At 40.4% G+C, this 17,902-nt stretch overlaps 1 protein-coding gene across 2 annotated transcripts in view; it reads right to left on the bottom strand.

Annotated features, from left to right (window-relative positions):
• Nucleotides 1–17,902, bottom strand: part of LOC108792626 (tetraspanin-4-like) — a 64,592-nt gene that overhangs the window by 17,132 nt on the left and 29,558 nt on the right. Inside the window, exons 2-5 of one of the 2 annotated variants that reach the window (XM_018563441.1) lie at nucleotides 16,923–17,002; nucleotides 7,410–7,601; nucleotides 3,052–3,126; nucleotides 318–419 (exon numbers count right to left, since the gene is read on the bottom strand). In XM_018563441.1, coding sequence (XP_018418943.1) covers nucleotides 318–419; nucleotides 3,052–3,126; nucleotides 7,410–7,601; nucleotides 16,923–16,991 — 438 coding nt within the window. In that variant the 5' untranslated portion in view covers nucleotides 16,992–17,002. Of the gene's footprint in view, nucleotides 1–317; nucleotides 420–3,051; nucleotides 3,127–7,409; nucleotides 7,602–16,922; nucleotides 17,263–17,902 lie in introns of those variants that run through there. The other variant, XM_018563440.1, reaches the window with a different exon arrangement.

Raw genomic sequence — 17,902 nt, 5'->3', positions numbered from 1 at the left:
TTGTTGTTGAAAAACCCGGCCTGGGGGGGGGGGGGGGGGGGTACAGGTAATCCTCCCATACAAAGCCTGGACCACGTTGGCTAGTTGGGGAGGCCCGGCAGGGGATGTCTGGAAGGCTGCTGTGCAGTGCTGCCGGTAGGAGGTACAAGCAGTCCTCCCCTACTGGTCCAGGGCCCTATCAGTTAACAGGGGGACCTGGCAGGGACTAGCTAGAGGGCTGCTTTGCACAGCCACCTGCAGGGGTTGCTTGGAAGACTGCTTACCCCAGCAAATAAAACTGTCCCTCAAAGTTACATCAGTGTGCACGATGTACATACCTCAGTCTGCACTATGTCCCAGGCATTCGTTAGTCCTAGATTATCTTTTGTTTGATACAGTGCTAGTCCTTTCTTTAGGTCTTCTTGCGCATAACTGTGAAACTGTTGAGGGAAAAATAATGTTTTTAATGTCATCAAAATTATGACAGGTGTGTGGCCCAATCTGAGAGACTATAGAAAATATCTGGATAGTTTAAGTGTAAGCAGTCACAAAAATATAACATTGCATACACATGCAGTCACCACATGACCATATTTTCTCTTTTTCATTTTTAGATACATCAGTGAACAAAGACATATTGTTAGATTCCTTTTGCCCTGCACATGGGTAGATAAGGTTTACCACAGCAGATGGGTCTAGATTTGCAGTTCTTGGCCAGTCCATTAAACCACAATTACAATTCCAGTTCTGCTAAAAAGAGTCAAAGTGGGTCAGCTTGGTAATATCATGGGCATAAAGTATGCTACTGGTGCAGCTAATGCCCTGTATCAAGAAGAACCATTTATGATTGGACTTCATACAAGAATTTTAATATTGAGTTCTAACCTTTCATGATCAGAGGTAATTGAAACCTATATGAAGACCAAATTTCAGCAATGTCAATATGCATTGACGTGACTCATTTTCCTACATAATCACTGCTACTTTAACTTTTAAGCCCAATTGAATTTTCGGTTTAACCTACTTAGCATTACATTTACACCCTGGAAAAAAACATGCAAACAAGTTGCTTATAATATAGGAATTTAAAATGTGTTGCATGTTAAAATGCATATTAAAAGTCTAAACATTTCTGAAAACTGGGATAACCATTTTTAGATAGAATACCGAGCTAATTTCCACCTTTGCAGAGGTATTAAAAAAAAACATATGCCAGTAATATACACCAAGTGTACATGAAGCAGGCATATGCAGTTGCTGTATATGAACACATAAACTTACCTTTATTTTGTTAGCTTTCCTCTTCATATGCTGATGGTAATGGCCGCCTCTGAGCGATGTGTGTATATTACAAGTGAGCTTTCCACCGCCCCCCCCCCCTCACCCATTATTCATTAGTATTCATAGTGGCAACTCCCGCTCCCCCCACTCCCTAGGCAGTGTATTGTGTGCAAGACCAGAGCTGGGGATTAGTGATCGCGTTACAATCAATAACAGGGGGTAGGAGAGCTGTTTACAGCCTGCTTTACAATCCAACCCAGACTGAGTTTCCTGCAGAGAAAATCTTGCATTTCTAGGAATCAGGCCTAAGAAAAACTTGATAAAAAAAATGAAGGAAGCCTGCAATGTGAGTCATGAAAATGTGCACATGTATACATCATCACTGCACCTTTACATTATCACAATAATTGCTAATCACTTACAAAGGTGGAAATGGACTTTAAGGTTAATGCTAAGGAGGCTAAATACATTCCAGGCATATGATAAAATCAGGGGACAAATATAAATCTTGCATAAGCAAACCTGCACTATAATGTTAATGATTTACCTTTTTTCCAACCACAATCCAGATTAACGTTCCTCAGCATGGTGCCCCCAAAGAGAACGTTTATCTAGGTTATATTGTAGAAAAAAAGCACAGATGTCACTGTGTCTTTCTCTGTGCTAGGCACAGCAACATTTAAAGATTGTAGATTTGTTTGTAAATAAACCCAGGTAAATACCATGATTGACTGTTATTGTAATCACATGATTAGGAACCACACTGACTGGTTCCCAATGATCAGTGTAGACCAATGGCTGTCAGTGATGGTCTTGGAACTAGGAGTGTGCACAGCTGTGCTTTCCTTCTTCCAATGTAATCTAGATGATTGTTCTCCTGAAGGCACCATGCAGAGGAACGTTAATCTAGAGATTGTGGTTGGCAATAGGTTAAGACATTAATATTATTGTGTAGGTTTGCTAATGCGAGATTTATATTTGTTCCCTGATTTTACCATAGATTTTTTGCATCTGAATCTACAGCGTAAAACAATTGGAGGGATGGGTGGCTCTAGATCCCCTCAATGGTTTTATTTTCCGTCAGAATTCCCTCTGACCGGCACCACTTCTTGCTAGGCAGCTTGGCTTCCTGACCATTCAGGAAGCCAGACGGCACGTCATGACCCACCTCCCGACTAGTAAGCCGGCTTCACTTCTTGCTAGGCAGCCTGGCTTCCTGCCCAATCAGGAAGCCGGGCAACATGTCATAACACATCACGCAGCTTCCTGATTGGTCAGGAAGCCAGGTTGCCTCGCAATGTTGCGAGGAAACGTGAAGCTGGTGTCGTTTCCTGGCTTCCCAGGCAATCAGGAAGCTTCCTGATAATCTTGGCCCATGGTACCTTGGGATGCTGGTATATCGGTATTCGGTATTGGCGAGCACAGAAATAGAAATATTGGTACCCGTACTCAATACCCAAAAAATGGAATTGGTGCATCCCTAAGTACAATTTAATTTTTTTAATAATAATAATAAGGTGGGGTGGGCACAAACACTCCACGGCTCCCACTGATGCGCATTCATCTTAACTGAATGCCTACTATTCCAGGCAAATAGCTTATACATAGCTAATAGCAAATATTTGATATTTATATATGGCAATAGCAACAAAATGGTTTATAGATTATTGAGACCTAAACAATAGAAACTAAAGAAATATGTGTTGAAACGGAGTCTTTATTTAACACAGCAATAAAAATAATGATGAGAGGCAAAATATTGTAAGATAAAACCGGAACCTGAGCACTTACATTGTCATTGTAGGCTAAAAACAGGACCAGGCTGATTATTTCAAGAAGAAAGATGATCAACAGCACTACAAAGAACTGCAAAGAGAGAGAGAGACTATGGCTGTCGTTAGACGTTCACACGTGACAACATTATTAAAGATCTTTTCATCTAAGCTGCAGGCAGTTCCCCCCCACTGCTTTCCAACTGCTGCTACACTATGACATCCTGAAATAGAATTCAGTATGTCATTACTGACAATGTCAATAAATAGAAGCTGCCTGCCATGCTGCCATGTAATGAATTCTTTGTATTCAACCTCAGATTCTGCAGCTGATGTATAATTGAACTCTCTGCAGAGTAAACGAGAGCTTAGGGTTGGCAAATGCTGCCTTAAAGACGCATGGTCAATCTGCCCATTCAGGGCAAACTTACAGGGCCTCCTGATGGCCTACCCACCAGCAAGGTATACCCACCAATCCAGTTCACTTCACCCCCCTTCCTGCTCCATTTGAGCACTAGCTCAAGGATGTCAGGTGGCACGTCATGACCCGCCTCCTGGCTTCCTGATTGGCTACAAAGCCAGCTTCACTTGTTGCCAGGCCACCTGGCTTCCTAAAACAATCAGGAAGCCAGGCGGCACGTCATGACCCGCCACCCGGCTTCCTGATGGGTCAATAAGCCAGGCTGCCTCACAGTGTTGCAGGGGAACGTGAAGCTGGTGTTCTTTTGATAGAACACCGACTTCCTGATAATCCAGGTCCATGGAACCTTGGGATGCCAGTATCAATATCGGCGAGTACCGGAAGAAAAAATATTGATACTCGTACTCGATACCGAATAACTGGTATCGGTGCATCCCTAATTATTATTATACATGATTTATATAGCGCCAACAGTGCATTTTTTTGGATATACACCAATGAGCCATTACATTATAACAAGGCATGAACTCCACTAGACCACTGAAGGTATGCTGGGTTTCTGCCACCAAGCCATCAATAGCAGATCCTTTAAGTCCTGTAAGTTGCAAGGTGGGGCCTCCATGAATCGGACTTGTTTTTCCAACACATCCCACAGATGCTCCATTGAATTGAGATCTGGAGAATTTGAAGGCCAACTCAACACCTCAAACTCATTGTGTTCCTCAAACCATTCTTGAACCATTTTCCAGAGTGGCAGGGTGCATTATCCTGCTGAAAGAGGCCACTGCCATAAGGGAATACCACTTTCATGAAGGGGTGTACTTAGTCAGCAACAATGCTTTGGTAGGTGGTATGTGTTAAAGTAACATCCACATGCATGGCAGGACCCCTGCAGAACATTGTCCAAAGCATCCCACTGCCTCCGTCGGCTTGTCCACCTGCCAGTGATCATAATGCTATGGCTGATCGGTGTATTACTGCAATTACCGGCAAGGATGAAAAATAAGTATTGCTGAATACATTGGTAGAATTCCAATCCTAAAAGAGTTTTTACACCAGATCTAGTATTGATTAATTTGGTTATAGTTACTTTTGAGTCCATTCAAGTCCCCATTCCATTCTTCTATGCCTTGATGAAGGGGACATTTTGTTGCCCCCAAAACACATTAGCTGTTTTTTGTGACCATTTCTATAATTTTATATTATGAACAATGAAAGACACTGTGGGCTCTTTTTATGTTGTGGTTTGGTTCCCATTATTATATCTACACTTTGAAGAAATCATTCAGTACTTTTTTTGAACATAATTGTTTATCTGATTAATACCTCAGGCTGTAAAGTATTCCACAGCCTAACTACCCTGGCTGTAAAGTTATAGTAAAATCTCCTTTAATTAATTTATATTGGCTATGGCAACCAATTACTAGTCATCTTTAATTGCTCTAGTTGGTTTAAAGCAGAGAAGAATGGAAAGCAACTCTACCGTTTTTTAGTATAAATGAAACAATAAACAGCTTTGTGCAAATAGTTTCAAAGTATTTGAATGTTTTGAAAACCTTTTTGATTCACAATTTTATTGATATACATATGCAGAGCTAGTCATTTGCTTCACTTGCAGATAATCCAATCGCTTCTTTATCATTTCATAAAATAGTCACACAGGAGAGGAGTAGAGATGTGACATGTTTCATGTACTCAGACGATTAGTCATAGAATGTACTGTATCTTACATTTTTGCACCACAAGCCACCAAAAACTCCACCTCTGCTGGGGGAACCATATAAGAGGGTTCCATTTGTCTCCCGTGTGACTATTTAATGAACTAATAAAGAAGCAATTGGAATACGCTGGTCTGTGGACATCCAATACATAATGTTAAAGGTCTCCTAAGCTTGCAATTTCCTATAACTTTAAGTGGAACTCAACTTAATAAGTGAAGATTTGGTGTTCAAGAGGAAAAATAGTAATGTTATTTATGTCCAAGCAGTACCCTATATTTACCTTTTGCCTGGAATTTTCCTTAATAATAGCAGTGCACTTTGTGTTATGTGAGGGTGCCTAGGCACTCCTGTGTCCCCAGATTTATATCTGCAGTGTGAGTACAAGGCATAGTAGGTCAGAAATGTGGAAAAGATCAGCTGTAGGGAGACAAGAGGCAATGCTAGTGACTATTACTATGCCCCTTGTCAGCCAATAAATAATCACTTTAACTCCATACTTTTTGCATCAAACAATAGCTAACAAGGTAGAGGACTCCAGGACTACTAGGTTTAGTTATTAAAAAGTGATAAATACACATTAACTTGCCACGACATTTGCCAGGTGCACAATTGTGACCTGAAGGGCAAATGAATAAATCAGATGGAACTGTGGCAAATGTGCAGTGAGTGGTTTCTTTCGCAAAAGTGCACTTCAGGTCTCCATAAGAAATCTTTGGGTTTGACTTGTTCACAGTACCAGAAGTAAACGTGAAGATTAGGGATGTTCAGATAGCAGTTCAGATACTTGGCCTTTTCACGAGAACTACAAGGGCTGCAGCGGTTTCAGCTGGGATCTAGCTTTGGCGCTCCACCACTGTCCTGAAATCATTAGTCTATATTGTTTTAGAAAAACTGTCCAATGACCCTAAACAAAAATGTATCAGTACTTGTGTCTGTGAGTACTTGGACAAGTATCAGTACTTGTACTTGAAAGAATGGTATCAGTGCATCCCTTATACTGTATATATGTATAATAAAAATAATTTCTTCATTAAAACAGGGATGCACAAACCCCAGTAGCCCCTGTAGCCAATGCTCCTTAAAAATGACAGCTGCCTCCTAACGTTTGAGTTTTTCTCTAGTCTAGTCTTGGAGCTGGAAAAGTATCTGTACATATACTTGTACCAAGTATGGTACATGGTATCTGAACATCCCTAATGAGGATGTGATAGTTTCCCTTTTACTGAGCTCAAAAATGTGTTTTCTCTTATTTCCACACGATTAAGAAAATCAGTTATGTCATTATCCCTCCCTGGAATGCGTGTGGTAGAACCCATGTTAATTTCTATGTTGTGATCCCAAATTGAAATGTGCATATGTAGGAGTGTTAAGTGCAATGCAGAAGAATCAAATGGTCAGAACAACAAACAAAAAAAAGCAAAGCTTGTACTACTGTGTCTTAAATCTGCTCAATGTTTGATCATGTCTATTGCAGAATTAAAGCCCAGTTCAGCAAAAGTGTTCTGGTTAGTTTTGCATAGGTGTGGATGGATTAGAACCGATCATGTTTTTATTGCTGTCTCTTTTTCTACTGGGAAAATTTTCCTTCAACTTTCTGTACTATTGACATCCTGTCACATATGGTGTTAGCAAGACAAAAAATTGGAAGGGAATATCCCCAATAGGAACACAAATGGCAACAAAAATCTTTCAGAAGCTGTAACTTTTCATTGATCTATTGAAAGCTTAAAACATGCTTTGACTAGGGCTGGAATTAACTACCCAGAGATATCTGATGCTAGTAAGATCTGTATATAAAAAGTAAAGCTTTGTTACAAAAAATGTTTTGATAAAAAGGCTTACTTAGATAACCTGAGCCTGTATTTTTATGTCTGTGGAGGAGGTAGGGAAAAGGAGGACATCCCTAACGCCAGACGATCTTGAGTGAACAAATAAACGATTAGCTGGCAAAATCCAACCCAGCTAATCAATTCTTCCCCTAAGAAGAACTATCCAGGCAGTGTCTGGAGAAGTCACAAAGTTTTCATAAATACCAATCATTTCTTTTCCCACTGGGCACTTTTAGACTGGCCAACAGCCAATTTCCTCTTGTATATACTCCCGTAACAGACACTGAAGTATGGCTTTGAGAAATGACAAGAAGGTCATTTTAATCTATCCATTTAGTTTGATTTCCAGCCAATCAGACTTTGGGGAGTTAATTGCAAGAACATATAACATCTGCTGGAGTCTTACCGTGAGCAGGAGGCAGCGGTGTTCGGTCACTGCGCCCAAGCAGCCAATGAACCCAACCACCATTATCACCGACCCTGTCACCATGAAGAGGCTGGCAGCAGACAACGAGGGGAAAGAAATGGAGAGGGTGGCAAACTTCCCCTGAGTAACCGCCAGCCAAACCCCAACTCCAAGAATACCGCATCCTCCAAGCTGGAAAAGAAAACACAGAATAAGGTGTCAATGTTCTAATATAGACACAAATATGTTGAATCCTAGATTCATTTATTTCCCGACAACTCTATTAACACTTTGTTTTTGCTGGCTAGTTACACCAGTGATTCTTTTTTTATACCTCCTGTCTACATGCACAGCACTCTATTTTATTTTAACCAAAAATGGTTATAAGAACATATATGAGAGTTCAGATATCTAAGGGAGTATGGTGGTCTGCTTCACCTACTTACTTCCTGGGTACTCCAATCATGAGCAATCCATGCAATTTCAATTTCTACTCACACTAGAGTTCTTGATGTACTCACAACCTCTAGAGCAATCTCAACAATAAAAAATAAATTAAAGGGAAACGTTTGAGGTTAAAGAGATAGCATTTATGGGTTCAGATTAGTTTACTTTTGGATAGATCATAGAAAGGTTAGGAACTCTGCTGTGTTGTCATTCAACTGTCCCCATTGGGTAGATATCTCTTTCTTGGGACACAACAGGAAGTGAGTGTAGATCTCTTCAAAGTGAGGGAAAATCTAAACTCTGACAGTTCAACAGAACCGGTGTTCCCATTGAATCACATCTTATTCCAAAGTTCCTAGCAGTCATTGGAATAGTAGATTTCCTGTCACTTTATGACCAAGGCATAATAGTCACTTCAAATGGGTGAGTCTCCCTTAGGAAGGCAAAAAAAAGGTTTCCGGCATGGCCTTGTCTCTGAACCACATGGACCACTCTCCATTTTCCACTATATCCAGGGTACATGATGGATGGCAGATGACCTCTTTAAACCCATCTTACTTTGTCTATGAGATATATTTATTTTGGTATCGGGATAGCATTATCCTTCTTTCGCAATGGCATCATATAGGGTGAATATTCGATGTAACTGCAGTTAAGGAGGTCTGATGGTGAGACTGTATTGTTCACCTTTTAGAAATCCTGGAGAGTGCTTCTATGCTTACACAATCTTTTGGTGGAGAGCAGGACTGTATTACTTGTTTCATTTTTATTGCGGACAGCTTTCCTGCCTATTTCAACATTTATCGCTTTGTGAACAGTAGCCCTTATCAGGCCATGTTGTTTTTATTGTGCTATCACAATGACATATATCTGTCTGTTGGGTATACTTTGGGTGCTTTTGACATATGAATGTGTGAGACACTGCTATTACCTTACAAGAAGGTAATTATCTTTTTGGAGGAACTTGAGCTATTTCCACTTTTTGAAGTGTCCAGAGTGCCTATTTGAGGCATAACATCCAGAGTGCAGTTCTAATACCTCCTAGAAGCCATGATCAGCTGAGGAGAGGAATCCCTCTTGAATAGCAAATATCTCCCACAAATGCATCAAGTTCTCTCCATTACATAATGAGATGTTTTTTAGTTCACAGAAAATAGCTAGGGAAGCTGATAACATTGTCTGGGATATTGTATCTGTTCAGTGCACAGGAAGGTACAAGGACACTGGAATTCTTGCAGAACCAACAGGTATTATTCTGTATTTGCAGTAACTGTATGTCCTGTTACACATGCATGGTGATATGCCTTGAAATATGATTTGCCTTATCTGTCTATGGAATTTGTCTCCACTACTCTCAAGTTTGTACTTCAAGTTTTCCTCTGTGTAGATGTCTCCACCCTTCTTCATTATGTTTTAGTCTGCATCTCAGCCACATTTCCTTTGCTAAGTGGATCACTTTATGATCTTTTGACCTATCCAATGTTCGCTCTTTCAACGCTTAGAGTGGGGAGGCAGAGCACTGTACTTAGCCTGAAAAATTGAAATCTAATGCAGATATTACGTCTAAGGACTAGTAAGCTGCAGTATATTACATTTGTGTTCTTGAGTTTAGAAGTCCTTAAAGTGACATTAAAACCCGCAGATTTTTTATCATAAACCAATACTGTAATGTGTGCCTTACTTTAATCCATGGTTGTTTCCCTTCTCTTTGCTGCTCTTCCTTTTAAATCTGTATCTCTTCTCATGCTGGGCAGATCTTCTGTTTTGCAGCAGACTGCCTTGTCTCTGAAATGGATACATGGTGTCTGTGTGAAGGTTTGCAACCTGAGCCAGCACTACAGGAAGAGGCACTCAGCTGTAAAGGGAAGTTCTCCCCCAGCATGAGAAGAGATAAGGATTTAAAAGGAAGAGCAGCAAAGAGAAGGGAAACAACCATGGATTACAGTAAGGCACACATTACAGTATTGGTTTATGTTAAATAATCTGAGGGTTTTAATGTCATAGTGAGCCATGTTGTGCTCTGTATCCACTCCCACCTTTGCAGTGTAGAGGCAAATATATCGATTCCAATCAGTCCTTAGATTAATTTTTTTTTTTTAAGGCCTTTTTTCCACTATATTTTGACCTGTAAGTCCAGCAGTAATACACATTGGAGGAATCGATCAACACTGGAGCAGACAGAATCTGGAGCAGTTGCCCGCGGCAACGAATCAGCTTCTAACTTTCATTTACAAAGCTAAACTGAACAAACTGAAGAGAGAAGCTGATTGGTTACTATTACCAACTGCTCCAGATCCTGTCTGCTCCAATTTTGATAAATTCCCCTCATTGTGTCCTAGGGTGACAACACTCACTGTACTGTATCTATGCAACACTGTTAGGCTTCTTCTCTGATTTGGAATACAGAACACCTCCCCCTTCTCATAACATGGAGGGTGTTCCATAGTCCACAAAAGTGAGCTGCGTGGGGCTGATAACACCGCTAGTGATTTCAGTGCAGCAGAGGAAGAGAGCACAGAAAGTTATAAACTCACTGGATTTATGGCAGGTTCAACAGATACGTTTCTGAACTGATAGCCTTTTTAAAGAGATAAAATAAAGGGAAATGTTGTGGGGATATGTAGTGACGTTACATACATACATTTTAACCAATAAATGCTATCACATTCAACCTTATTCTTTCATCAATGGATAAAACTAATTAACTATATTGAAAATCCAACACTGAAAGTTGGACCATTTATAACGGCTGTGGAGTGTTTGCAGCAATGGGAATGCAATCAATAAAATCTAACCACCATAGTCTCCGAGTCTATAGAAACAATACTGCCATTTTAAAATTCCAGCATCTAACCAAACATTGAGATAATTAGTCTGGGGTGACTCTTTAATACCCCAAAGACCAACAGCAATCATAAAAATGATATTCAGCGAAATGTATGCAGTGAGCTGGAAGGTATTGCCTTGAATTTCATGCTTCAGTGAATGCACAGTAAACTTAATAAACACCTCTGCAGCTTCTAGCAGAATGAACCGTAATTCTAATCAGACTTATAGCACCATTTCCAATATTTTATAATGACTACACTGTGATTATTTCAAGGGAGAAAGTCATTACTAAGAGTGTTTTCCGCAATCCTTCTTTCCTCGCTCGGAAACTAAGAGAAGCAAATTTTATCTTGGGATTGCATACTTAAAATCATTTTTTTTTTCCATCTAAAAAGCCCGAGCTTCCATTTCTATGTAATATAAACAATTTTAATCATAGATCCATTCCTTTACATTTACTGAGAAGGTTGTGCAGAAAATTAAAGATCTTCTGCATAATAACAAGCAATTTATGGTGGTAAAATGTTAAGGAAATCAAATCACTTTAAACAAAATGTTCTTTGCCAATTCAGAGCAAAGCAACAGATTTCCTTTAATTCCTGTTTCACCAGCAGCATATACTTACTATTCTATCATATTCTCCTCCGCTCCATTCAGCGCCAAAATTAAATACCCGGTACTTTCTTACATGGAGGTGTGTGCAAATGATTCCATGTGATGATCCTGGACCAATCAGCACTGTCACAAGGGGACACCATATGTAAGCTCCCCGTGTAAGCTATAGCAACTCCCTCCTCATTGGCCTACCACTACACAGGCTATCCCCCTTCAATCTAGATTGTAAGCTCTCACGAGCAGGGCCCTCCCAACCCTATTGTTATGAAACTGTATTGTACTGTAAATTGTATTGTAACTGTACTGTCTCCACTATTTTGTAAAGCGCTGAGCAAATTGTTGGCGCTATATAAATCCTGTATAATAATAATCTACCATAAATGGTGCTGCTAGACTCATCCACCTAACCAACCACTCAGTGTCTGCAACCCCCCTCCGCCAATCCCTGCACTGGCTTCCAATAGCCCAAAAGGATAACATTCAAAATATTAACAACCACTTATAAAGAAATTCACAACTCTGCCACCCGGCTACATCTCAAAACTTGTCGCAAAGTATCACCCTAACCATCCCCTCTGCTCTTCCAAAGACCTCCTGCTTTCCAGCTCCCTTGTCAACTGCTTCCCTGCTCGTCTCCAGGACTTCTCTAGAGTCTCCCCATCCTCTGGAATTCTTTACCCCAACCTGTCTGTCTATCTCCCAATCTGACTGCCTTTAGGCGATCCCTTAAGACTCATCTCTTCAGGGAAGCCTATCCCACCTCAACCTAACCACTCAATCATCACGCTCTCAAACAATTCATCCCCATACAGCCACCTCCACATGGATCACTGGCCCCTCCGTTTTAGATTGTAAGCCCTCAGGGGCAGGGCACTCCTTACCATCCTGTCTTGAATTGTATTGTGATTGTGATTGTAATGTCTTCCTTATATTGTAAATCGCTGCACAAACTGTTGGCGCTATAAATCCTGTATAATAATAATAATAATAGCTGTCCATGCTCTGGTAGATTTTCCTACGAACTTTGATATGAACAATTTCGTCAGAGCATTCAATGCCATCAGAGACTTGATGAAGGTTGTTTCAAATTTCCTTTGATTTTCACATTCAGTCAAGGAAGTGAATGGAGTTTCCCGAAGTAAAACCACATTCACTGTTAGAATTACGTTTGTTCAAGGAAATTTCCTTTCCTGCTCCTTCGATTTTTTTTATGCCACGATGGTCAAAAGCAATCGCCATTTTCACCTCATTAACTATAAGCAAATCATAAGAATGTTCCGAAAACAAATATTTTTTAAACGAAATCCTACCGGTGTTTGGCCAGCTTATGGCTCCGGTGACACGTAGCTCACACGGGACTTTTCTTACCTCCCTGCCACTGAACAGAGCAGAAGGGGAGTGAGGGAAGGAAAGTATGTGTCCCGGAAGGAAGGCTGACTTTTATCATCCAATCATGCGAAAGCAAAAATACAGTTTTTTTTTACATTTTCCTTGCACATGATTGCAAAGAGAACTTTCACCGCATTCACTAAGCTAGAGAAAAAAATTCCTTTGCAAAGTAAACAGCGTGTTTGCTTTCAGTGAATCAATGCCATTATTGTTGAGATAGAATATTAGTGGTTTTCAATGAGGAGACTGAAATCCACTTTGTGTAAAGGAGCAATACAAGCATTCTGTAGTACTGTGAAGCAGGACAAAGAACATGGGTATTTAATGGGCAAATATGGCTGTCTCCCTGCACTTAAAAAAGAACTCCGGGCAGAAATAATCTTAACTCTTGCAGTGTGGCTACCCCTGCACTGCAAGGGTGAAATGCTCATTTTTGTCTAGGGATGAAAATAACACCTGAACTTTGAAGCCAGCTGGATATTAGATCAGTCCCTGCAGCCTCGCTTCCCCTCCGCTCTGGAGGCCTAAGGTACTGTGAGTCATCACGTCCTATACAGTGTATTGGACGTGAGGATGCCGAGCGACATTCCATCACTGGAGCAGACAAGGAAAGAGGCTGCAAGAACTGGTCTAGCAGCCACCGGCTCCAAGGACTAGGTGAGTATATCTTTGTTATTTTCTAGACCAAAATGAGCACTTTTCCCTTGCAGTACGGGGGTAGCCCACTGCAAAGGTTAAGATTATTTCTGCCCAGAATTATTCTTTTAATAATTACAAACCATACATAGAAACAAGGTTTTTAAATCAATAACACTTATGGATACAGTTACCCTACATCATGCTGATTCATTTAACATGTACAGACAATATATTAAAAATACAATACATTCCATTTCAGTTGTCCAACTTACCCCTGCACTTAACCCTTGCAGTATCGGGGTAGCCCACTGCAAAGGTTAAGATTATATCTGCCTGGAACTATTCTTTTTATAATTACAAACCATACATAGAAACAAGGTCTTTAAATCAATAATACTTATGGGTACATTTGCTCTACATCATGCTGATTCATTTAACTTGTACAGACAGTAAAATAAAAATACAATACATTCCCTTTAAGTTGTCCAAAGCCAGAAGATGACAGTCACCTGATTAGGTCTGCATAGGGTGACAGTCTCGTGCCTTTGACCTATGTATGATTGCTATTAAAGCCTCTCTAGGAAATGACTTGTCAAGCAGGTCAGGAAACCTGTTGCAATTTCCATTGCTCCCCTTGTGATAAGTAGCGCTGGCAGCACTGCTCCCCACTGCTGACTTGGCGCACCAGGGTCAACCTAATGTATTACTTTTTGGGGAACTGATGCTTGAAAACATGACATAATTCAATGCATTAAATGTAATTCAGGAACTCTGTTCATTTGAATTCAGTAATGATCTCTGCAAGACTTCTAGTTATAATAACCAAATTTAGAGATACTTTCCTGGAAACTTTGCAGCAGTGGCTGGCTCAGTAAAAAGAGAAGATATCAGATGTGGTTTGAACAGGAATCTCTTTAGAATCTTCGCAGAATCTTACTAATAATCTAACAATTAGGGATGTCCAGATACCAGTTCAGATACCAGTGCCGATACTTGGCATTTTTATGAGAACTACCAGGGTTGCAGGGGTTGCAGCTGGGACCCGGCTCTGGCGCTCCACCACTGTCCTGAAATCATTAGTCTGTATTGCTTTAGAAAAGCTGCCACATGACAATAAACAAAAATGTATCAGTACTCGTATCTGTGAGGACTTGGACAAGTATCAGTACTTGTACTTGGAAAAATGGTATTGGTGCATCCCTTATATATATTTATAAAAACAAATGAATGCATTAAAATGGGGATGTACACATACCCCTTAATGTCCCTAAAATTGACAGCTGCCTGCCAACTTTTGAATTTTTCTCTATTCTAGTCCTGGAGCTGGAAAAGTATCTGTACGTGTACTTGTACTGAGTATGGTATTTGGTATCTGAACATCCCTAGTAACAATAAAACGTTAAAGCTGTGTACCTCAAATACCGCTGTAAGGTTCTGAGCATATAGGCTTCAGTCTGTATAAGAGCAGAGTGTATACCAAGTTATTACAAAGCATCTGCAAAGCTTTCAACTAGCTTCAAACACTTTCTAGGAGTGGGGTGTTAAAGCTAAACTCCAGACAGATATAAAAGACACTCTGTATTGATAATAAACTATTAAATTATTTTTTTTAAATGCAACCTAAATGTGACCTAGCATTAGCCTGTACACAAGAGCTCAGATTGGGAGAGGGAGAATCAGTAAGGAGCCAATCAGTTGTGCTCCAGTGCAGCTCATCACTGAGGGGCGCTGTAAAGCTTTCTTGCACAGGGCGCCTAAAGACCTAAGGCCGGCCCTGCATGTACTAACAAGGAACATGCTGATAGGAGCAGACAGGAAAGTAACAGAGAGATGAGCTCATCAGTCTGCTGCCTTTGTCACTGTCCAGGGGGAGGGACAAGACCTGTAAGTGTTTCTTTACTGCAGCAGAGCAAAACCAGGTCTTCTACCCTGCCAGACAGGATTGTGCCTTTATAAATCTCTGGACTGGATAGAGCTACAAATCCTTTGGCTAAGAAAAGAGCTCCCATATACTGTATGTATTTCATGTGTATTTAGCGGTTTGCCTGGAGTTCAGCTTTAAAAAAATGATCATACTGCGAGTGCTGACTGCCATGGAGAGCCTGCTGAAGCCTACTAATAGCTTGTATACAGACACAGCCAGCACTGTTGTTAAGATCTGATCACATTCCTAAACTGGAGCCGATCTTAGGGTAGCGGGAGGGCGCTAGTTTGTGTCCTCCCGTTACCCTAAGGAGAACTATGGGGAAAAACACTGACCCCATAGTTCTCCTTTAACAAAAGCATTGCCCAGCAATTATAAAAATAAAAAATGCAGCCTCTTGCTGCAATTCTCACTTCTCCTGCAGCCAGCACTGTCCCTCCAGACTGCTCTCTCCAGCATCATTCAGTAGGCGTCCTGTGAGTGCAAGGCATCATGGACCCTGTCCCCTGGAGGGGGATGTCCCCACAGTACCCTCCACTCACTGTACAATGACTCGGAGAACGGCCCTGACGTATTCACAACAGTGACACACTGCATCACTGAGGAATGCCCGGAACCCGGGAAAAAAATCATCCTGATTGCCACATGACCAGCATGAAGACTTCTGAAAAAAGACATGTATTAAAAAAAAATTTTAAAACATTTAAAAAAAGGACTGGGATCAGATGGGGGAGCTGGAAATGGGTTTTAAACTGCTTGAAGCTCATTGAAAGCTTTGAAAGCTTTACAAATGCTTTGCAACTCCTTTCTATACATGCTGCTCTTATGCTGGCTTTAGAACCTGTGTGTATGTGCAAGACCATACAGTTTTATTGGAAGGACAGTTTAGAGTTCCAAATGACATTATGCAGAAGAGCTGAAGGCCGCTATTGAAGCATCCTGGTCTCCCATAACACCTCAGCAGTGCCACAGGCTGATAGCTTCCATGCCACGCCGCATTGAGGCAGTAATTGCTGCAAAAGGGGCCCAAACCAAGTACTGAGTACATATGCATGCTTATACTTTTCAGAGGTCCGATATTGTTCTATGTACAATCCTTCTTTTATTGATTGCATGTAATATTCTAATTTTCTGAGATTGTGGTCTTGGGGTTTTCATGAGCTGTAAGCCATAATCATCACAATTATGACAAATCACGGCTTGAACTATCTTGCTTTGCATGTAATGACTCTATCTCATATATTAGTTTCACCTTTTAAGTTGCATTAGTGAAATAAATGAACTTTTGCACGATATTCTAATTATTCGAGTTTCACCTGTACATTACATACAGTTCTTACATTGTTAGTGAGATATAGAGAAGATTCTACAGCTACTCCTGTTCAAGAAAACTATTACCTTCTATTCCCACTGCCAATTCTATTCTGCATTATGTAAGAGCCAAGGGTTTGTTTTCTTTTAAATTTATTCTATGACTTTTTATTACATTTTTCTCATGTAACTATGCACACTGATCTCTAAGGTAAATCCCTAATTTGGGTGTACTCTTTCTAATTAAACTTTTTGAAGCAAAATCTGAGCCAATCCAAATGTGTAAAAGTCAAAGATTTATAAAAATGACACCTTACAATGAAAACGCAACATTTTTATTAAAGGATTTGTGTACTCACCCAGAAGATGAGGTTAAAGATGAACATGGTGATTTTGATGCAGAGTAGGCAGCCTCGTGTCATACTCATCTTCTTGAGTTCTAGAAGTAAGAGAAAAGAGAGATCCAGATACAGGACTATAACTCTGTTTTCCTTTTTGGCTTCCCCCGGTTGTTGCTCTTCAGAATTATGTTGCACCCCGCTGAATGAACAGCTGTCTGCTACCCCCCAATGTCCTCGGTATACTCCTTTCCATCGTGCCCTGCGCCCCCGAGGTGGAGAGCTTTGGCTGTAGCTGGGGTCGTCACTACTGGAAGTATGCATTCTGTATGAGTTCAGTCTAGTATACCAAAGTCTTAACTAGAACCTCTTTATCTACTGATCCAGTTTTCAGATAGCTTGACTTGGTTATACAATAGATTTGTTTACATGGCAATTTAAAAAAAACAGTTCTAGACAAAAAAAACAACTCAGGATACAGGTAGCCAATGTGCTAAAGAGATGGCAGCAGGTATCTAACTTTTCTACTGTTGTGAATGTAAACATGTGCTCCTCATGGTCTTCAAAATTATTGTTGGTGCCTAGATTGGACTGTCTTGTACATAAATGTGTTCAGCCCAAAATAAATCAATTTTTCACAATTGCATAATTATTATTTTTAATTCTACAGAGTTTTTCAAAGCATGTCCAGACAAATCCAAAGTGCTGGGTCACCAATGCTCCTAAGGGATGAGAGCTGGCAACAAACTCCTTTTGAGACACGTATTGTCCGTAGAAGCACACGTTTTCTGGCTCAGAAAAAGTTTTAAATAACGTATTACAACAAAACTCAGCAAACAATTTCCAGGGAACACAAAGCAAGATTTTGCACTCTACATAACAAGCCTTTCCTGTTCCACCAAGCTTTATGCTTCAAGCGTAAATGGGAAATTAATTATACATATTTTAAAATGGGATATATTTAGGTTACAGTAAGGAGATGAGCAATAACATCATTGTGT

The sequence above is a fragment of the Nanorana parkeri genome, unplaced genomic scaffold, assembly GCF_000935625.1.
Source record: "Nanorana parkeri isolate BGI_ZX_2015 unplaced genomic scaffold, ASM93562v1 scaffold665, whole genome shotgun sequence".
Taxonomy (NCBI): Eukaryota; Metazoa; Chordata; class Amphibia; order Anura; family Dicroglossidae; genus Nanorana; species Nanorana parkeri.
Note: the sequence above shows the minus strand (reverse complement) of the source record. Positions and strands in the feature narration are given on the sequence as shown.